General features: G+C 41.9%; 1 protein-coding gene across 2 annotated transcripts in view; it reads right to left on the bottom strand.

The window, feature by feature from the left end:
- Window positions 1–22,999, bottom strand: part of PRKCA (protein kinase C alpha) — a 104,084-nt gene that overhangs the window by 24,101 nt on the left and 56,984 nt on the right. For both annotated transcript variants that reach the window (XM_015879946.2, XM_015879947.2), the window contains exons 4-8: window positions 17,619–17,730; window positions 16,774–16,902; window positions 9,018–9,174; window positions 8,794–8,928; window positions 8,079–8,175 (exon numbers count right to left, since the gene is read on the bottom strand). In XM_015879946.2, the coding sequence (XP_015735432.1) occupies window positions 8,079–8,175; window positions 8,794–8,928; window positions 9,018–9,174; window positions 16,774–16,902; window positions 17,619–17,730 (630 nt within the window). The remainder of the gene's footprint in view (window positions 1–8,078; window positions 8,176–8,793; window positions 8,929–9,017; window positions 9,175–16,773; window positions 16,903–17,618; window positions 17,731–22,999) is intronic.

The following is a 22,999-nucleotide window of genomic DNA, read 5'->3' as shown; positions in this document are numbered from 1 at the left end:
GCTGCAGGTAACTGCATCCTGAAGTGGCACAGTGTGATGAGCTGCAGGGCAGGGACAGGCAGAACTCACATTGCAGGGTGGGAAAAGGGAAGCTGAAATAGTTCCCCAGTGATGCATGGAAGGACAGAGCCCTGCTGTGCTTCCCAGTCCAGACACCTAACAGGCAGAGCCCTTAGCAAGCCTTTAATGAAGAAAACACATGCAGTAAATTTCGAGTCACAATCTGGAGGGAAAAAACCCTCCTCCTCGGCGACACATTCTCCATCACTGTGGCAGCTTGTTTCTTACATTATTGCATTTCCAATTCCATGTAATTATACATGTTGTGAAGGACTATCCATTTCCTCGTTTATACGACTTAATTGTCAGGATGCTGATAACTCGAAATGAGAAGAGTTCATTTCTAATACTTCACTAGACTGAGTTTTAAGCTTAATTCCATAACGTAATGCAAGCTTATAATTCATTAGCAGAGAGCTTCGTAGCCATGGAAACAACACGGGGATGAGAAGTTCCAGCCCAGGCCTGGGCGATGCAGCAGCCCAGCAGCTCCCACCAGCGAGGGATGCAGGAAATGAAGGAAAATGCATTTTTACTTCAATAGCTAAAATCGTTACTGAATAAAGGAGAGAAAGAAAAATCACACTATTCCCATTGCTAGTAAGAAAGGCAAACAGGATGGGTCATGAAAATATAAATGGGGAGGGTGATAAATTCTGAGTGTTAAATATGGACTGCTCCACATCTTTGGTTTGCTTCTCCCCTCAGCTCTTCTTCCTCTTAAATCTGTGTCACATTCACCCTTCTGGTTATTAACAGTCCTTTTATTTAAAGGAATTGCCTGAAAAAAAATATGATTGTGCTGTATGGAAAAATGATTAAAAATGCCTTTCTGATGAGAGCCTGACCAGGAGCACAGATGCTGAAGCCCATCCAGATGAGGCATTGCTCTGCTCATCACGGAACATTTAATGCAATCCCATGAAGAATTCTGAGTGATTGTTAAAATGGGGTAAATCTGGCAGGTTAGCACCTTACAGACATCTCTATGTGCAATATGAAGACTGACTGCCTGTCTACCAGCAGCAGCTCTCCGCTGCCATCCCATGTTCTGCACTGACCCCTCGTGGTTCCTGTCTGATTGACAATAGGAGAATCCTTAAGGACAACAAGAGACACCAGTGTGCCACACAGCATCTCAACAGCGCTGCTCATCTGGGGGGGCTTAAGAGCCACGTACCCTACTGTACCCTTGGTGTACCCTACTGTACCCTTGGTGTACCCTACTGTACCCTTGGTGTACCCTACTGTACCCTTGGTGTACCCTTCCACCATCTGTTCTGCAATGCTGGAGCATCCATGGGTTCTACCTGCAATTACAACTAAATACCCTATTGCAAAAACAAAGTATATATTTAAACACTACCTACAAACTTTGCTTTGATTATTGTTTAAAATCAATCAGCAATCTTAGATTTGTGAAGCGGGAGCTTCACTTTGTAATTTAAATTGTAATTTCACCAGTGTATGAGACTGAAGTGTGATCTGGGTCAGCAATAAAGCAAGAAAGTTCATTAGAGATCACATGCAAGTTCCAAGTTCAGATGCACAATGTCAATGCCGGCACACGTCGTTCTGTGAGATGGAGGTTAGTGAAGGAAGGAAGAGGGTAAGTGAATATGTGGGTTAGTATTTGGGTATCAGAGCCACTGTGCATGTGGGTTATATCCCTTAGGGGTATAGCATACAAACACACATACTGAAATGAAAGTAGTATATTATATCACAATACATGCGTGCTACAAATCCCATACATCCATGTTTTTAAACATCCAGTGAACACGAGAACTATTTGATCCATGGAAGTTAGTCAGACAGAGTTCCACGAGCACATTTCAAATTAAAGATGCACCATTTCCCATCTTCCACGAGACGGTGCCATTGGTTTAGCAGTGAGAGCACTGAGCTTCACAGAGCCCCTGGTGTGCATCCAGACAACCTGGGAGCACTCTGTGGCAGTTTATGGAAGATGCAGACTTCACATTTATTGATTTATTATTATTATTATTAAATTTAGGAAAGCTTAAATTGGGAAACAAAGCTTATATTGGGAAGCAAGTGCATCTTCATAACACGGTGAGAATGAAATTGAATTTAATCAACTTGGGACATTCATAGAGAGGGTTTTGTGAAGAGAAAGATGCAGAATGCTGAGGGGCTACCTTGAAGCAGCGGACATGTACATGGCAGTCCTAGAAGAGACAGGAAAGGGAGAAAACTGCTGTGTTAGTACAGAGCTGGCGAAGCAGAGCAACATCAGCATTCATAGCAGACAGACACAGTAAGGACAGAGCAGTGAGAAGTCAGATGGGCACACCTGTATGCACAGAAACACTTCAATAGAGAAACCACAGCACCAGCTGCTCCAGCATAGCCCGGCTTATCCATGTGCTCCATGCATGGGGTATTCCCAATGGCCTCAAAGCACCGAAAGGCACCAAGACAAATGTGTGCAGAGATGCGTGAAGACGGGGCTGCTGGCAGCACAAACACAATGCAGGTGGGTGACAGCGCAAAAAGGCTTTGAAATTTCTGCCTTGTTTTGAGCATCTATGATATACGGATCCCCATAACCAGCTTGGCTTGCTGCAAACTTGCTTCATCTTCAGTCACAACACATACACCAAGAAACCCCTCACTGAAAAACCAGCACCTCTCAGCAATTGGGACTGATGGATGTCACCTAGTTCAGAACTGTAGCATTGTCTCATATCAGAGATGGTGAGTGGATGGGAAACCTCCAGTTAACTGCATATGGGAATTCCCCAAGCCAAGTGACAGTATAGAACAGATGGAGTTATCTCACAGCATTTCTATACTGCTGCAAACGACTCCCTAATGATTAAATGTGCACGATTTAAAAATAGGAATGGGTGCCACAGCCAAAAAAAAACCCAGCTCCTCTTTTTATAGCCATAAAGAGCGTGGATTGATGTGCCAGTGAAACGTTGGCTGGCCACGATTTCAGTGCACTTAGTGTCTGTTTCCTGAAAAGTAAATTTAATCTTTTCTTTTGCAGTTCAGAGAGGCAGCAGCAATATTATTTCTCTACTCCCTTTGCTGAACTGCCTGAAGTCACAGGTAATGCTTCAACAGATGTGTACAAGCTACGTGTGGGTATGGCAGAGAACAACTTCTTATTTATTACAGAAAACAAAGCATAAAGTGACTGCAGTATTGACAGCCGTGGGGCAAAAGCACAGGCAGCCCCAAAGGCTGGGGAGAAACATCCCCTTCCCAGCCATTATGGGGAGGTGTGTGGAGACCAGGAGATAGAAGAAATTAGCTCACCAATTAGCAAAGCTTCAGGTTCCCATACATGTCGTTTTCTTTTATTTGTTTTTTAACTAAATGAAAACATTACATCTAATTGGGAAACTCGCTGGGTCTGAGGATCACGTACAGCCCACAGCTCTCAACTCACACTGTGCCAGCGAGTCCCTGCTCCTGATTAAAGGAGAGGAAGAAAATGCCCTTTTGACATAAGGTTGCGGTGAACATCAGAAAAATGCCAGAGTAATGCAGAAAGTGACTGTCTCCTCCTTAATAGCAGTGCAGCCAGAAGCTACTTGAAAAAAAGAAACCGAAAGGGAGTGCAAGAGATCTAACAAACTCGCAGCTTGCAGTGAAACAAGCTGAGCTGATGATGCTCAGAAAGGGAACGACAAATACGAGTCTTTAGCACTGGACTCCAAACAACACTGGCAACAATCAAAAGGCCTTAATTGCACCTCAAAATCTGCAGCCACGTTGTCAAACAGTGTTTAACCTCAGCTGTTATCCTGGCACAGACAAGATGGGCTGTGTGGTCACCAGTTCAAGCCTGCACACTTACATTCCCCCGAGGATTACGACAGAAGGTTGGGCAAACAGAATGCTGCTCTGTGCACTGCAGGAGGTCAGCACACAGCTCCAGCAGCACCAGAGAGGGGCTGGGTATTCACAGCCATGCCCAATGGATGCACTATTCCTCTCACTAAAATGGCAAGACGTTCAAAAAGACATTTCCTTAAGCATCATAATAAGGGTTATGTTTAGAAGTGCAGAGATGTCACCCAAATGTCACCACCGATGGTACTTTTCCATCTTTCAGGTACAGTATCTACCCTTGTCTGAACTGTTTCCTCTTTCATTGTGTCTCATCTGCAGAAGAACAGCACAGCTGTAGCCTGTGGGCAGTGCTCCTCACCAACCCCAGCACAAAGCAGCCCCTGTAATGACAATCTGAGACCAGCACTGACAACACAGGCTGCCCAGCCCTATGGCAGCAAAACAGCAATGGGACAGTGCTCCTGGGTGACCCATCCAGCATTTGGGTCAATCCCAGAGAGGGCAGACTGGGTATTTCTCCTCTGATAGAGCAGTGATGCACTGTCACAAGTTGCGCAGAGAGCTGAGGAGTCACCATCCCTGGAGGTGTTCCAGAACTGTAGGGATGTGGCACTGATGGATATGGTTGGTGGGCGCAGTGGGGATGACCTGGGGTTGGGTTTGGGGATCTCAAAGGTCTTTTCAAGCCTTAATGATTTTGTGATTCTAAAGCCTAAATGCAGCATGAACATGGTCCCTCAGTACCCTGTTGACCCTTGTGGCACACAGGGCTTTATGGTATTGGCCCTCTGCAAGGTGAAAGCATTCCCCACACCAACCAGTATGCCCTCAACAGGGTTAGTAGTCTGAGGAGTGGGAATGCCTTGTTCTATGGCAACCCCTCACACAGCTACACTGGTGGGAATGGTGAGAGCAAAGGAAAACATCCATCATCCTACGAATATGAAAAAACAGGGCCCCTATGTACGTTCCCCAGAGCTGCTCTAAACGAGGGCTCTGGGAGCACTGAGCTCCCCATTCTAACAAGCTGCCTGGATCCCACCAATCAGCAGAGCTGACTGCTCACATCACTTAATACACCCTACACTTGGGAGACATACCCACGTGTAAGGATAATAGCTACCCGGTTCTTTTTTAATTAAAAAATGAATATTGATACGAACCGCAGCAGCTGCTTTATTTTTAATAACATTTTCCATGATGGTGCTGCATAAAGAAGAGGACAGACAGAATAATTAACCAGCACATTAAGCCAGTATTTTTCTATTATTCTTCTAAGGTTATATTTAGGCATCTAGAAGTGCTATATTAAGCAGCAAATTACAGGAAACGGGGCTGGAGAAAACAGAAATAACCTCCTACAATTCAAGTTTAGAATTTGCTCGTTTTTTTTCCCTCGAATAAAAAACATATTACTGCTCTAATTGCAACCGGGTATTAGAATGACAATAATGTGTCACTGGAATAGTGGGTGCTTTCCTTTGGATAGCAAAATACAGTGACGGGAAAGAAGTATACAACAACTAGTAGATACTGCAGCGAAAAGCCCTGCTCATTTGGGTTCATGCAGCCACCTGGGACCATCGCGAGTTGCTGTGGCAACCTCAGCCCGAACAATTATGGAGCAGCCACAATTATCCTGGATGTGCCTGCTGAGAACCCAGCTCCGTCTGGAGATGGCACCAATACTGCCATTCTGGGGAGAAAATCCACACCCAAAGGTTAAAGCCCAATGAAAAACAGTGACAGATTTCAACCTGCCTCCCCTTCCTACAGCAGAATATTTTTGTCTCTAAGTATTAATAATGATGTATCATCTGTAGATCACTATATTGGATCACGGTGCAAAGGGAAGCGAGAGTTGATTCATAACTTTTAGTGACAGGTGAGATCCAAAAATATGTCTGTTTTTTAAAAAACAGAAAATACTGAACCTCTGCATAGCAAACCTCAACTTCAACATACGGTACTGCTTCATCTGGACAATACATAGGCAGCATATAGAAAGAAAATCCTTGTAGTAATAACTAAAAATACTTATGAAGCCACTGTATGTTTCCATTAAAGAAATTATTGTCTTCCTCAGTTTTCCTTTCCTGAACTTGGTCTCATTTGTTCAGCAGAACCAAGAGCCAGGTGCTGTTTATCAGCCCTTCAGACCTGGTAGGATGGGCTGCACAGAAACTCCTTTTTTTTTACCTTTCAATTACAAAGGAAAGTGAATAGAATGTTTTGAGCATTTTTCCACCCCAGTATTATTATTAATCTTGTACAGCTATTACATGGTAGATTTGCACTGAACAAACAACTCCATGTCAGGAGGTCTGGGAGGAAGCAGACAAACATGCGCCTACAGCAGGAAATCTGGGTTGTTAAAGAGGGTCCAGAAGGCTGTGATGGGATTGTGTCAACAGCCAAGGCCAAATCTTAAGGTTCTTAAGCCAAGAGTCTTCCTGCAAAGGTTCAGAGCTGAACCATCTAGGAGCATTACTTGGGGGTGCTGCTCACAGCAATAGACTTTGAGAAAGTAGTCAAACTAAAATCCTTTCACTATACAATACCACATCACATAGTCTTGGTCCAGTTATAACTACAATTCTGCTGGGCTACAGATAAATACATATCATATATACAGCAGCATTAGGGTTAAAACCTTCTTACTATGCAGCTCCAGCATGGTGAAAGACACCGTGCTTGCTGCAAACCCATTCCCTTTCCCTGGTTAATGCAGACCGCTAAAATGGCCTCAACCTTGCTGCCTTCAGAACAGAAGAAGACTCAAATGCACAGTGCTGGAACTGGACTAATTAGACTTTGAGACAGACTAATTATTTCTGAGACAGAGCTGACCCCATGTGAAGCTGCTGTTTCTGGGAGCCAGGCCTGCAGTTTTGCACAATGCAATCTCTCAGGGTTTCTACACCACTTCTCTGCAGAACACAGATCAACCCTGACTATCCACGCTGCAACCACTGAGTGCATTGAAGGCTCAAGTGAAAAAGGAAAGGACTATAAATACAACGTGCAAACATAGCGCATATAATAACTGACATTTTACAACAGAAATTTTTAGTGACTTGTCTTCATGCTGTTTCTGTCCCAAGAAAAAATACGGGTAATTTCCATACCTCTGCCACTAAAATACATGTCTACCCTATTCCGGACTCTGTATAATGCATAGAGCCATATACGTGGTGAAACAAATTACTTTTGAAGTTATTCTTTCTCAGGAGGATCAGAAGTAAATATGATTTTGAATAGAAAATGACCTAGTGCAGTAAAATAAAATCACACCGGTCAGATCACAACTGTAAAGAAAGGAAAATGAAATGGAGGTTAAGGTACTTGAAACAAAAATCATAGTTCATGCTGCAGACAAAGGTATGGTAGCTGATCCAAATGTGTTCAGAAGAAATTGAAGCACCTTTTCTTTGATTTTCTTGAAAGCTGAACAAGTGCCGTTTTTCCTCACTCTCTTGGGTTAACCCATCTTTATAACAACAATGTAGAATTCTGCCTGATGGTGAACATAAAAAATGGCCATTTCAGGTTGAGAGGAACAGGCTTAAGCGTTTGTTTAAGCACAAAATGTACATGAATTATTTTTGGAGAAATTGCTAGGCTAAGGTTGGAAATGTCTGACAAGAAACAAAAGAAATCACGATTAAATGGAATTTTAAAGTTAATTACTAGAATATTCAAATTTATAATGGCATATTCAGCTGGCAAGATCAGCTGAATCAAGTACAACCACCAGCAAAACACTTCCATCCTCAAAACATGCCTTTCTTCTCCTTGGGTTGAACCGACAGCAAGTATTTCACAGTGGTATTACTGCAGATGTCAGAAGAGCTGTGTTATGTCTGTTACTTAGCAAACAGCTCCTGTGCATGGCACAGTGAGGCCACGCTTGTGGCCAACCAACCGCTCCACTGTGGGTGGTAAAGGGCAGGAGGATCACCGTAACAGAGGAGCAGAACAGCCTGATCAATTCTGCTACTGCTGAAATAATCCCCTCGGTCCAACCTTCAGGAAACCCAAAGGTCGTACTCCTGACATAAGCAACAGAAGCTGGATTCTATGACTCTAATAACGCTGATAACACAAACTTTTAACAGTTTTTGGTTTTTGTATTTTTTTGTAAGGTTAAAAAATAAATGCAATACAGAGGTAGGTTTCATCCTCACCTCAAACTTCTGCCGGAGCTCTGCATTTCCATCTTCGTCAGCATCTGGAATTGGAACATTATAATATTCACCTTCTTCTTGATTCAGCAGCTTGTACCTGTGGAACAGTTGAGAAAAAACATATTTTTTTTTATACTTTTACTCCTTTCAGATATAAAATCTGAGTTAGTTTTTAATGTCTGTTTTGTATCAATACCACCGGTGTGTAAAGAACAACATTCTAAGTTCTAAAGGAAATACGGAAATGATATAATTCAAATAAAATCATATATTGAATCTCAAACTATGTGGCAAATCAAGGCAAAGACCTCATCCCTCCAAAGACTCCAGTGCCTCTAAATCATTCCCTCCAACAAGCTGTACTCTTTGAGGTCTGATAAGTTCTACCTATAGTTTGGCACATAATAAGATGGCATTATATAAAATCTATTCAAATGTACTTTAACTTGCTATACATAGCTGATATGCTTCATAATGAGTATATCATACTTGAGATAAAAATAAAATGTGTATCACAAGGCCATGAGTTTGCAGCAACTCCTGGCTCCAGCAGAAGCTTCATGAACATAACAAAAGGAAAGCTTCCTTTCATTATCCTCCTTTGCTATCTATAGCCCATATTTCCCAGTTGTAGTTGTGTTTTCAGTGAATATGAGATACAGAAATTATGCTGAAGAAAAAATACTATTTTAAAACTCTTTTCAGAAACTCTTACCATCCACTGGCTGGCATCTTCATGAGCTCTGAAACCCCAAATGAAAGAGAGCCCATAAAATCATTCCTGGTTGTTCGATCCCAGTCCCACACCTCCACAGAGAGCCGTCGATCTTTGTCTGTAGGTTTTAATTTACTGAAAAGGAGAGAAACAGCATTCTGAATGCAAAACTCAAATAAATGATTCAACGCATAAGAAAATGCATTAAAAGGGGTTAAACTTACAATGTGAATGACTCATTCCAGTGTGGATTCAGGGTGGAACGGAAGGTTTTTGTTTTCTGTTTACTTTCATTCTTGGGATCTGGGATAAGTTTCAGTTTCACATAAGGATCTGAAAGCCCATTTGGATCCATGGGAATTAGGTTTTTTGCTTCTCGCACTGTCAATATAAAACAGAGTGCAGATTTGCATGGGATTAAAAATCACTGTTAACAACACAGTAACAAGTCAAACCAAATCTGAAGAAATACATTGAAAGATAAAATAAATAAAATAAAAAACTCATGTGATCAGACTTGGCATGGAAGAAAACAGTAAAGTAAGGTTGCACTTGATTGTATTTGTAAGGCTGGTAGGGAGAAGTGACAGGAGATGAGAGCCATTCCCAAATAGAATGAAGCAGCTCCTGGGCAGCTCTTTCCTGGAATGGAATGATTAAACATCCGAGCTTATCTCTATACATTTCTAAGCAGGGAGCATTTCTGTGTGCTTTTATTTACTCATCAATCTTAGGTTCCACAACTATCAGCTGAATTCTATAAGGCTGATAGTTGGATCAGAACAGATTTCCAAGAAGGGCTGTTTTATACAACATGTTATTGGTACTAAACTTCCCTTGGATTCATTGCCCGTTAGCTGTCAGCTGGAATCACTGTGAGAGTTGTCACAAGATGGAACCCAAAGTAAAAGCACAGGGAAGATGAGTTTAACTTTGCCTTCACAAAAATGGTAACGCAGCTTCTATTTTCACAATGGCAGAAGAGCACAAAGTGAGTTCATAGCCCTCATGTTGCTACTGATGCCCAGAGATGAGCATGGAAAGCAATCTGCCTGTGGGACACTTCCAACACAGCCACATCCCTTTGTGGAACAAGGAGCAGAGGCAATGGTGGGCTCTGATCGCCTTTATCAGTGGCTCAGCAGTGTCTGGGGCACTGGTTGAGGTTGCTGTCACAGCTGTGGGGGCTTCACTGGGCAGCTCAGAAGTCACTGCAGAGAGTGGAGTTATCACAGTGGATGAGCATGGCAGCACCTCCCTCCATCTTGCAGAGGACCAGCACGACGCCCACATGACGTTTATATGCACGGCGTGTACGGTTTTATTATGTGTCAATGGCATTCTGCCATCAGTTTCTGCAGAAGTTCACAAACAGGCTGGATTTCAGGCGTTGTGAAACGCCGTCCCACCCAAACCAGTTGGGCTGACACGGATCGGCGTCTGTTCGTGTTGCCGAGCCTGGGAAACACCACTGACAGCATGTGTGAGGCTGCTCCTCTTTTGTAGGAGACACAGAATAAGGAAAAAGCCCTTTAAGCACAAAAAGCAGTGAAGCTCAAAGATGCGCTGGGAAAGAAAGATGCAACGTACACTAAATACAGGCTGCTGAAGTAGTCAAGATCTCGCTCCTTATTTGGCCCGTTTGTATTTTTGTCTGTGTAATTAGCACCCTTAGACATCCATTTCCAACTGGTAGCACTTTTTCTTCAGGAAATGGCATGATGATATCTTGCTAAGTATCATTCACAAGGAATTAACATCCTGATGGCTGGTCCATCCTTTTGAGAGCATCCTATCCTTACCAAGACAGATAAGAGGGATGGCAGGAAGCAGAGGTGCCCCCTTCCCATCATAGGTTTTCTCTCTCATGTGTAGTTGAAACAAAATTAAATGAAAAATAACTCCAGGAAAAGGACTGAACCAAGGCTGAATTCTGTTGTACCTTCAAGGATAACAAGCAAACTCTTGTTGCTTTACAATTAGTAGTTAATTAAACTCAGTACCAAGACGAACTTGGAAAGAAACATAGACTATAACATGCCAGATTTCTGTCAATCACGATGATGACCTCTGCACTGAACAAGGTAGCTGGTATGAGCTAAATCCCTAACGACTTGTCCAGGTTCGACTCTTTAATGGGGACTGAGAACACACACAGACAAACAGGGAGTGAATAGAAGCATATGCTCAAGTTTCCAACAAATCAAGTGTGCCCGTGTTGACAATGAGCCACAAGGAAAAGGGACCACCTTCCTCCTTATTGTTAATGAAGAAGAGATCATAAGTGCCTCATCAGCAGAAAATATGGGCTGTTTCATGACTCTTCCATTCGATATGTGTCACTGGTATTACAGAGGTGCATGCAGAAGCTGTGCCTAAAATTGGGATATTCACTTTTCCAGTGTGTAAAGATATGCAAACATAGAGCTGGTTCTTAGGTACTCGTTCTTTAAATAAATATCTAAATAAGACAGAGTGGGATGGCAGAGAACAACTGTCACTCTGTGTGAAGAGAGGAAATTAAGGCAGATTTCAGAGTTTGGATGGCAACACGTCAACTTTTCTCACGGAATGAAAGGGTCAAACACTGCAAACAATACACAGTTATGGATTTATAACTTCTTGAGCTGTCAGCAAATAGATTTAGCCACAGGAATGAGCAAAGAAATGCTTCTGTCCCTAAAAAAAAAGCAGAACTACTTGCAGCACAAGTTCACTCAATTCCTTTTCATGACTCACAACTGCCTTTTCCTTGAATTTTCAAATGTTGATGATAAAATGGTTTACTAAACACAGCAACTGTTGCTTGCCAATCTTTTGCTCCCTGCAGCCAACTTAGAGGAGCAGAAATCTCCCAGTGAATGCAAATAGATGCTTTTGAAAAAGGTCCTGCCAGGGAAGATCTCCAGTGAAGCAAAAGAAGAGGGAAAACACTGTTAGCTCAGAGTCTCTGTCTATGTGCAGTAAAGCTCTAGTGAATTACAATTACAGATGTACAACCGAATCCCCCCAAATCCTGCTGTTCAGACCATTTCCACACAGTGCTTGGCCACTAAGAGGGCTTCTCAATGTGGGACTTCTCTTTTGCATAACCATTCCCCTGCTGATTTTCTTAAGAACACCTCCTAAGATCACTATCTGCTCATTACACCCAGTTTCCTGCCTCCCATAGATGCCATCATATGAACATAGGTTGTGGGGATGCCCGTGTTTCACAGGTGACTTACATACAGAAATGGATGAGGAATTAATTTCCTCCCGAGAACAAAATGAGAAATGAACTGGTGTTCCATCACGCTTCGTTCCTCTGTCTTTTATTAAGACAGTCTCTCCAACTAATAAAAGGGTACCATCAACTCTAATGCTATTTAATAAGACCTGCAGTAGGTTCTCTGCTTTCATTTCCAGCTGGAAACCTCACCAGGGCATCTGTACTTTATGTTTAAAATCAGATTACCTCTATAAAAATTACCTTCATAAAAGAATACTGAGTACTGGGCAGTACAGCTACATAATAAGACACAAGCCTTAACACAAACATTGACTGCTGCTATATCAAATTGCTTGAAAAGGGGTTGTTTATTAAATTCCTAATCCCAATTTGTTCAAATTCTTATGCAAATAAGCATTTGAGGGCTGGGTTTTTTTTACGTGCATGCAGATGAACGACGACTGTTTCTTTTCCATACTATGCATTTACTGTTTTTTCACGGTAAAGAAAATTTAATGACTGAAATGGCAAATACTCATTTGCTACAGGGGTTGGCTTTTATGAAAGGCACTGCCCTCTGTGCAATCAGCACAGCAACCCTGCAGGTTCGGGGAATGCCAGAGAACACAGAAGGTATTGGTGAGGTAAAACATGCCATTCTTATTTGAGTTATTAAAAATGCCTCCCACACGCCAGCAAATTATTCGGGATCACTTCATAGGGAGTTCACATAACTGCTGGTCAACTCTCCCGAACACTCACTTGTTTTCCTTTTAAAATCAGCTGCAGAATGTTACGAGATTAACGCTAACAAAGAAAGACACTGTTAATGACTTAGGTAAACACAGATGAAATTAGGAGAGTGTGTGTGGAGGAGTCTTTTAAGGAAACAACCGGTGAGCGTCTGGCAATTTGCAGCAGCTCCCCACTTCCCCTCTCTAGCTTCCTTGGGCAGAGGCTGCTCAGCTGGGTCTCCATGGCAAGCAGTATGATGGGACATTAATATGCAGTGCCATAGGGTAGCTCAGCATCAGACATTCATAAATAATTTGAAATACGTACAGCAGGGAGTGCAGAACTCCTGGGGAGGTGATAGCTGGAGCCCGCTCTGTGCTCCCAGCCTCCAGAAATCACAGCCAGGTTTCCTCTTTTAAATCACAGAAGCATCACAGAATAAAACCACATTTTCTCTATTCTGTCAGCTCTGAAAAATACTCTTTGGAACCAGGGAGCTCTGGGCTGTGTGTATATGCAAGTGTTTTAATAACACTGATGGAACGGTGGGGTGCGATGGCTGACAGCATCGTGGCACCCTGCCCTCAGCAGCACCTGCAGCTCACTGCTGCTGGGAGGGCAGCTGCTGTCAGGCCCAGCTCCTGGGATCCTAACAGCGTGGTGGCTTTTTATGTGTCACTGCGCCAGATGGGGTTATTTTCTCACAGAGGTTGTTGTTTGCTCGCTATAAAAATAATTCAAAGATAAAATAAAGATCAAAACAAGAGATTCAGCCACCTGCAAAACTGCTCAGAGGGAACCCAGGTTACATGGTGAGCTGGTGAGTAAGTGTAAGGGTGACAAAACTTGTAACACACACCAGGAAGGGGAAATTTCAATGCGAAACAACAGAGATTAAGAGCAGCAGAAACAGCTTTACAACGCCTAAAAGCAAAATCCCAATACTCCATTCTATGGAAGGGTCACAAATTCAGTGATGTCAGGAAAAAAGCAATTAAGAGAGTTCCTATGACAAGCTGATTTACAGCAATTGCAATAACATATTAACATCCAAAGCCAGCTCTCAAGGTAGTAGGTATAAAATGAACTGCTGATATTTAAGAACTGCCACGTAAATGAGCACTGAAAATGGCACTGGGGAGGTGGTGAGATTTTGTCAGGGGGTATCGATACAAACCTCCCACTCCTAGTCTGTAGCACTCATGCAGAAAGGAATGACTGTCCACCTTTAGGCATCCACACCAAGGATCTGAAGCACACTGGAAGTTCACATGGAAGCACACCGGCATTAAATATATTTATGTGTAGGACTGAGCCAGTTCCAGGATCAGTTGAATTCAAAATGTGCCCGAGTGCTCTGATATTTTAGATAATCTGGCTGAACCACTGGCCAGCTCCATCTGGCCTCTTTCCTAGCACTCAATGGGGAAAAAAAACCCACAACAACATTATTTACCCTACTTTATTGGGAAAATAGTCAGTAAACGTGCACGTACTGTGGCCCTTTTTGGAAAGAAAAGCTACTGCAACACCCTCTCAGCTGTTACACAGAAGCAATCACCACTTGCTATGCACCAAGCAATGACTTTCCCCAAGGCACATTTCTCTCCATTGCTGTTCAGCACACGGCACCTTCCTTCCTCCCAGTGAGGAAGCAGAGCCGCCCACAGAAGGAATTGCAAGATGCCCACTGGAGTGCCACGTCTGCATTGAACAGCATGACTGTTCTGCAGGCACTTAAGGCTGGCTACAGGAACACAAGCTCAGCAGGAACCAATTAACAGCCAAAACAGGATGCAGAGCACAGATATTAAGGAATTGAGCTGAAGGAGTTCAACACCTACAGAGACATTCTTTTGAAGAAGAATCCGGCAAAGGCTCAAACCCAAGAGCAGTTCCTATACATCCTGGACATTAAATCCACCCCCTTCCTGAACCTAAAGGCAGCTCCGGGATCTGCAGATGTTTTGTCAGTAAACATTTCAGAAGAGATGCTGTACAAGGAGATACATTGAGTTAGAAATTTGGGGTTAGCAATGTTCATGAACTAACTGAATGCCGCTAATGTATTTTATCTACAAGAACACAAATAAAAGCATTTTCCAAGTGCACTCACACCAAAAAATGAAAGCACCTTTCTCCTAATGACAGCATCCTGGCCAAATTCACCACTCCTACACCACAGGATGCTATCTGAAAAGTGAGCTACAATTAAGTACCACTTGGGATCCACTCTAATCCTTGCTAACTAAAGTTGATCGTGCCTCTCTCTTTCAGTGCTTTTTACAAGTTTTGACAGAAGAATCTGGAGGTATTCAGATGCAGAGATAACAAAAGCATGAATGAATTGTGACAGAAGGGAAGTTCAATGCTTCTGTGAGCTGTGAAAATCCAGCGTGATGGCCTGATTTCCTTTATGCTGCCTACAAGGGGTATGGTACCTTTTGTGACTCATTCCCCAAATAAGAAGTGTGGAGGTAGAAAGAACATCCTTCTGGTGCAGAAAAGAACCATTCAATTGGAAGGGACCTACAGATATCATCAGTCTGACCGCCTGACCACTCCAGGGCTAAGCAAAAGTTGGGCTCTAAGTGTTTCAATCAGCAATGAGGACGCAATGGAACAATGCTCAACATCCACAGATTGCCAACAACCACATTAAGAAGTAAAAACCTCCTACTTTGTCCTGCCATAACTTTGCCCTTGAATCTGCAACAACAGTGTCCTGAGTTCCTGCTTCTCTGCGTGGTCTTTGTGAATTCAGCTGCTCACAAAACCAATTTCCAAGATGTATTTGTGTACACGTAATAAGCATAACGGTGTGTTAAGATGTATTGCTGAAGGAGCAGTGCTGGTCACTTGCCACGAGACGCTAGCTCATCCCTTACTTTGTTTTTGACAACTACAGCATGTCTTTCACATTTCCTGGAAGAGAATTCTGAGTCAAAAGAAATTCTACTTTCATCTTGACTTTAGATTAAACAGACTTGGTTTGACCTAATTTCCTTACATCAATTGCATCCAATTCCTACTCTGAGTTCTCCCTCTGAATACTTTGCATCCCGATCAGCAAAGAACAGCTTTGCGTTATTTGTGTCCAACAGAAAGGAAAAACCAGCAGTAAAGTTCACTACCAGCTTTGAACTTGAGATGTCTGAGCCAATTATCAGCTGACCCCAGTTAAACAGAAAGCACGCACAGAGCAAACAAATCATAGGCTGTAAATACAAATTCTTAAGTGGATCCTGAGTGATAAAATCTGATCTCTGTCAATGAAACAAGGAAGTTCTGCTCTAGGTGAGCAGCACATCTATGTAGGGGGACAAAATGGTCCTTCAACTTGCAAAATACATTTTCCATATGTTTTTCTGCAGTTTCAGCTGGAAATGAGACAGGGTGTGTGGGTGAAAGAAACCAAAGATGACTGATAAGCCCTGGGAGAAATGCTTCCAAGGAAAAGGACTGCTGCCCTCTCCTTCCTTCCTTTCTCTCCCTTCTCCCTATCTTGCTAACCTTAACCTCACAGAATATGATCTTCCTATTATAACTATTTTATAATACACTGGGAGTAATATTTGGGATTGAATCCAAGTTCCTTTGTTTACTAAATACTCTGAAATACAGGAAATCCCTCCTTAGCTGATGCAAGTTTAGAGCATTTATCATGTTCTGAAGATGATGGCTAGCTTCCTAAATGGTCAGCTATCCCACCATGCTGCTTCCTATGAGGGAAATTGACATGACAGCCATTTTCTAATGAACATTCCTGATTTTTTTAAAGCAATTATTACATCTTTACACTTTCACTTTATCTTTTTTAAGCATGAGGATTCTTCAGAATGCCATCTAATGCAGCACTTCTTGATTCAAAATGTTTCTGGATCCAAGGACCCAGTGAATGAAATCCTCATGCTTCCAAAAGGAAACACTCTGCCACGGGCTTCAGTGCCCAAAGACATTGAACAAAGCACGTCAGCTCACAGTGCATACAACACCTTCAAAAATCCTGCAGCATTTCAACAGGAGTCATTTACCTGTTACTTCCAGTTTGTCACCAGTGACTTCAGCCTTCAGATAAATCCTTCCCCTTTTCTCAGTGTGATCCATGCCACAGAGGCTCGGGACGTTTATCACACATTGCTTATGCACATTCATATCACAAGCTGTGGATAAAGAAGCGTTACAGCCAGCTGTGAGAAACTAATAATACAATTCCACGGCAAACAATGAGCAGTGCAAAGTTAAGATTACTGTGTCTAATTGCTGGCAATGTTTGCAGATTACAGCCAAATGTTTTCTGACTGACCAACATGGCCACTTTCCATCCTGCAATACATAGTGTGGACAGTGAATGAAACACCGAAGAAAATAATCCACTTTAGAGACTTAAATATATTAATGAAGTGCAAGAAAAAAGTAAAAGCAGAATAAAGGCTTGCTGGGAATATGCCTGAGAAAACAGATCACTTCTGCCAGCAGCAGCCACAAAGGAATTTAGGTTTAAGTCAATCATTAGAATTTGGTGCAGTAGACTTCCAAGATGAATGAAACACAAGGGAAATACTGGATCTTGGCTGCCATGTAAACTGAAATATCAGTATTCAACTGTGTTCATCCACCCACTTCTGAAACAGGTTTCCTGAAAAGCAACAGCAAATGCATTCCTCTCATATCAAAGTCCATGCAGCGCTTTCGCAGCAACAGAAGTGCTTTTCATTAGATTATTATTGTTCAACTGAAATATCCACTTGAAATACAACGGTCCTATAAATAGCTGACATTTGAAATGGTATTTTCCGCTGAAAAGAAGAAGTTGTTATGAGGTGTTTCCATGTGCTTTTAAAAATACCGTTTGGTAATGAAGCAAAACTGAACTTACTGTCACACTTCATCCCTTGGTGTAGGAGCCCATAAAGAAGTGACCCACAGTGGTCGCAGAAGGTTGGGCTCCCATAGGTGTGGATCTTAAATTTATGCTTGCTCCTGGGGTCCTATAGGACAAACAAAAAGATACATGAGTCATAAGAAATAAGATTGGAATATCTTTAATGTACCATTGAAAATCCTCCAACTCTACCAAAAAATATATACCAGCATGTGACTTATTCATAACCCTTACAAGACTGTTGATATATCAGCCACAGTTTTAGTGCTCAGCTCATATATTTCCTTTGCTTTGGTTTTGTCAGATAGAATATGTCAGTTTAGTGAGCTGAGGCTTGTTCCTATGATTCATCTACACTAAAACTGCCATTTACTGACTGTACATAAACATAAAACACAATGACGGCATTCCTCCTGTGGCTGGACTGTCATCTATCATCTGTTTATTTACAATCTATCATCACCACTCTTCAATGACGACACAAAATACGGCAGAAGAGAAGCAGCAGTTTGTTAAGGGACTAATCTGAAATGCAGTAAAATGACTGTAAAACAAGGATGTTTAAGATGGGATCATCTCGAAATGCTGCAAATTTATCACTTACATTACTGCAGATGAAAGAGAACAAATTCTAACTTGGCACATAGTAAATATTTTACAGAGACTGCTATTCCTGTCTGATTTTCCAGTAGAGAAATTTATAGTGAGGACATTTTAAGGCCACCGGCAGCTTGGAAATGGTTTCTAATTTAGGGCTAGTGAAATGGAATGCACCCAAATCCCTTAAAAACAAACACTGCAGATAGATCCAAATCCATCTGCCGTCCCTCCAAGGAAAGAGGTCCCCTTCAGAGAACTGACAGCGTGTATTTGGACATCCTTCAGGGCTGCCTCCAGCCCTACCTATACGGTTTGACGCAAGTTAGGGAAGCACAGTTTAGCTCTGCATTTCAGTCAAAGCTGTTGCAGCACAACATTCATCAGATCTGGGGAGAGCTGCAGCTCTTCTTCATTGGAAAAAATACAACCAAGTTTGTTATCAATCTTTGCAAACATTCTTTTTCCCTTCAGATTTTCACAGCCCCGTGCACTGGCAGGGAATGGAAGTGATGCAGGTCTTCCACGCATCAAAACATCCCAACAAATACAACTGCAAAATGAGGACTCAGAGTATTCTTCTGCTTACAGTTTTAATTGGTATTAATACAGCTCCGTAGTAGAAAAGAACCATTAAATTGTCATCAAAACCAAACTAAGCTAAAATCTTGCCAAGAAAAGCTTTCAGGATGAATCAAAAGAAAGCACACATTATACAAGATGGAAAAGTTGCCAACTCTTCCCTCAGAAACATAAGGCTCCTCTGCTATGAGCTCTTCCTCAAGAAATTCGGGAACTCCCAGCAGCAATTTTATTGAACACATTGAACATATGACTATGAAATGGCAAAGTCTTGCCTTCATAATGTAGTAGTGTGATACTTAGTGAAGGTTTTTTGTTTGCTTGCTTTGGTAAGCACTTCTGTGTCGTTCTTTTCTGCACTGCTTCTAAGCTTTAACATGAATCTATAAGCAGTAATTGTCACTGCACACATAGAATACAGCTGTTATCCAGGTGATCAGTACGGACCTTCCATCAAGGATTCAAACTGACACTGGATTTCAGTAGCTCTGCTTATTACACAGCCTGAGATATGAAATGCAAACTGTTAACAACCACATTGATGTTGTAAACATAGGCAACCTAAATGGAGTGGCATTCAAGATGCTCCAGAGAAAATCTCTTTTATTATTTATTAGTGATAGAGCCAATGTGTGTGGGGTTATGGGAATGCTGCCTTAGTAAATGGTTATCTGATGACCCGACTTTGACTATACATATGCCTGTCAAACAATTTAATACACATTTTCAAATGAAACTGTGCCTTAATTTTGTGTTTACAAACAAAACTCATTGGGAACTCATTGTCTTTCGAACATATATTCTTAAACATTATACTTGTTAGCATGTCTGTTGCTAAGAAGGACACAAATCACAACTTCTAATGATGCTGATTAAGGAGATCTTCATAGTTATGTTTAATATCTGACATAAGTGGCATTTATGAGTATAATGTAATTATATAGAGGGAAAAGATATGCATATATTATGTGTTTTTAAGAGCAAGCATGTTGTGACTATGATACCTTATTATCCTCTACACACAAAATCGCTTCTTCCAGGCACAGCACAGAAAGTCAGAGGACAAAGAAAAACAGAACTGAAACTAGTGCTGAAATGGAATCCTCAAAGAGAGGAAACCCAGCTATTTAAATCCCTTTCATAGAAGTAAGTGCTAAAACATTCAGAACATTCTAAAGGCTAACAACGAAGAGAGAAAATTCATCAGGATTTCATCCTATTTTCTGTTCCAAGCCCATGCACCTGCTTTAATTTTGGTAAATTGAAGAATACCAAACATCCAATTATTCTTCTGCAAGCAAGTCCGAGAAGGAACACATAAAGCTGAGAGGTGCCTATGCACCCAGCCCAGATGATAATGCACTAACGTTGTTCCCTGTACCAACATGGGCTTCTCACGTCCACAGATTACACTTCAATTGTAAGTCATACTAGTAATAATAATTATTTTGACACTGCCACTTAATTGCTTATATTATTAGCTGCAATTATCACTTGTTAATTGCTAATACAGTGCAACACTTCCAAATATTAAATAAGCATTCAGTGCATAACTGAGGAAATAACGCTGCTTTTTGTCAGTGCTGCTCAGCAAAGGTAAACCACTGAGTCAGAGGTAAGATCCCGCAGATTTCTTTTTCAAATATCTCCTTTTAATCAATGTAAACTTTAAATAATTCCCAAAGTGTTGCTGGCAGTCATATTTCATAGTAAACATGGGGAGCCAAGCCAGGATATGACAGATGAACTGCCAAATAATGGCTGCTATTTGCAAGAGAACTGAACTTTGCACTAAACTTGGCGTAGCTTAATTGTGAAACTCCAAAGGGAAAACCCACTTCTGCTTCCAAAATCCATCAAAATTAAGAAAGTGGCAATTGGAAAAGCATTACCACTGCATTCGCTAAGCAGTGATGAATGACAGTTTATATTAGAATTGCAGTTACTCTCATGCTGGAAAGTGAATTTTTTGCTTTTCTTAGAGCAATTCCAACTTTCTGTAAGGAGAACTGGATGCTATGTATTATAATTAAATTGCAAAGGATTGGCCTCAAAGCTAAGACATGCTTCTGGAGAGGAGCGGCAATGTGCTGTATGCAGAGGGGTACCTTGAGAAAGGAACCCCCAAATTCAATCAGCAACTCAAAAATGGGTCCATGCCCCAATTTGTGTGCAGAAGTGCCTTTCCCAGACCCCTTCAGCCCTGCCCCAGCTCACAGCTGCTGCTCCAGCTCCAGCAGAGGGAAGCAGAATTGCATGGCCATGTCTTATCGCGCTGCCCTCCTGCAGCAGTGCCACCACTTCCTTGGCCATTTTTCTGCATCAAAGATAGGAGTGGGAAATAACTGAAAGCGCACAACTAACCAGCTGCAAATGTCAAACTGTGCTTCGGCACACTGCAAAACAGCTTATGAGCATGATACTGACAAATTCCTTTCCAAATCTCTCTTTTGATCAGCATTTTATTCCCACTGATAGCACACTGAACTCACTGTAATTTTGCTGGCGCTAAATCACTGCTTTGCTTTTCAGTATAAAACATACAAAAAGCCTCATGTGAGGCTACAGCTGTGGGCATTTTATAGACAAAGCAGCATAGTATTATGACTTACTGAAGTCCTTTCATAGTAGGGGACTCCAAAGTTTCACTGTGTCACCAGAGCTACGTCTTCAAGACCAAATCCGATGCTGCTATACCTCTACTGTCATAACTGAGCATCTTCTGAGTGACATGGATTTTTCAGAAGGAGTTTGAATCAACATCACACAGACTAAAGAAGATAAAATCTTGAATGCGAGTGGCACAAATGGACGCTCTATGTGGTTGAATCGCTACCAAAGAGAGAAGGGGAGTTGTATTAAGGATATGCCCTGGAAGCACAGGCTGCTCTACCCACAGTGATCTCAGACATCTCCTGCAGGAGCAGGAACACCAAATCCTGCATCCTCCCTCATCCCCCCAGGAAGCAACACTGCTCCAAGGGGCTGAGCCCACCCCAATCTGCACCACTCATATTTCACTTAAAAGAGCTTCAAGTTCCCCAAGTGATTTCCAAGTTAATAAAACATATTTGAGAAGAAGCCAGCGTGTTTCCTCCGAATGGAAACAAGTCCCACGCTCATCCCACACCATCCTGGGGCAAACTTGTGTTTCGTTTGAGGTTTTCAGACTCCAGTTTTCAGACTGTTACTGAAGACCACTTTTACTTATTAATAGGAAACGATTACAGAAGGTGGGCTAAGAAGGAAAGTTGTATTTAGGTAATACTGATCGTTACTAACCAACAACTTCCATCTCCATACTGGTATAGAAAAGAGCTTCTCCACAGTTCAAATATGACTGAAAGGCAGATTTCTCAGTGCTTTCTTGGAATTCACACTAAATTACTACTTTTAATTAAAAGATACAAGTGGTCATCAAATCTGATGGCAAATTCTGATGGCTGCCTTTTGTTCCTATTCTTCTGGCATGGAAATGTTTTAGGACGGACTCTGGCTGCTGGTGGTGGCTTCTGGACTCAAAAGGCGCATTGGCAAGACAGTGGCACAGCTACATATGCCTTAAAAGTAATTTGTTATTTATTCATGTTACTCATGTGTTCACTATTGGACACACACATTTTTAAACACCAGGTACACCTTCACACTTTGATCACTTCTCATAATGTATGGTTTCACGTTGATCAGACAGGGGAAGTAATTCTAACAAATTCCTTTGCTAAAGTGTTTAATATTAGAATTACCAATGCAGCTTCTGTGCTTTCCAATGGCGCTGAGATGCAGTTAGGTGGAGTGCCTCATTAATGTGATAAAGGACTTAACACAAAGCAGGGATGTTGATGTCATTTGACTGTGGGACACCAGGTTGCATGCCAACTACATTAATACATTTATGTACAATATCTTCTAGTTGGGTTTTAACAATTTCAGTATCTGCCAACTTGCTCATCCCAGAGATGATACGATTTACATTTTTTCCCCAATATCCTCAGCTGGAGCTCACATTATCCTCCTTTCACTAATTTAAACAGAAAATGAAATGAGATAAAGGCTGAAAACCAACCCAACCTGAAATCCGTTGGTTTCTCTGTAAAAGCAGTGACCCCGAGAGCAGAGGACTCAGGTCAAACAGCTCAACATCTGCTGTAGCTTGCACGCTATCCATGCAGGCAAGCAGAACACATTTAGCCAAGAAA

The sequence above is a fragment of the Coturnix japonica genome, chromosome 18, assembly GCF_001577835.2.
Source record: "Coturnix japonica isolate 7356 chromosome 18, Coturnix japonica 2.1, whole genome shotgun sequence".
Taxonomy (NCBI): domain Eukaryota; kingdom Metazoa; phylum Chordata; class Aves; order Galliformes; family Phasianidae; genus Coturnix; species Coturnix japonica.
The sequence above is the reverse complement of the archived record's forward strand: the minus strand, read 5'-3'. Positions and strand labels throughout refer to the sequence as shown.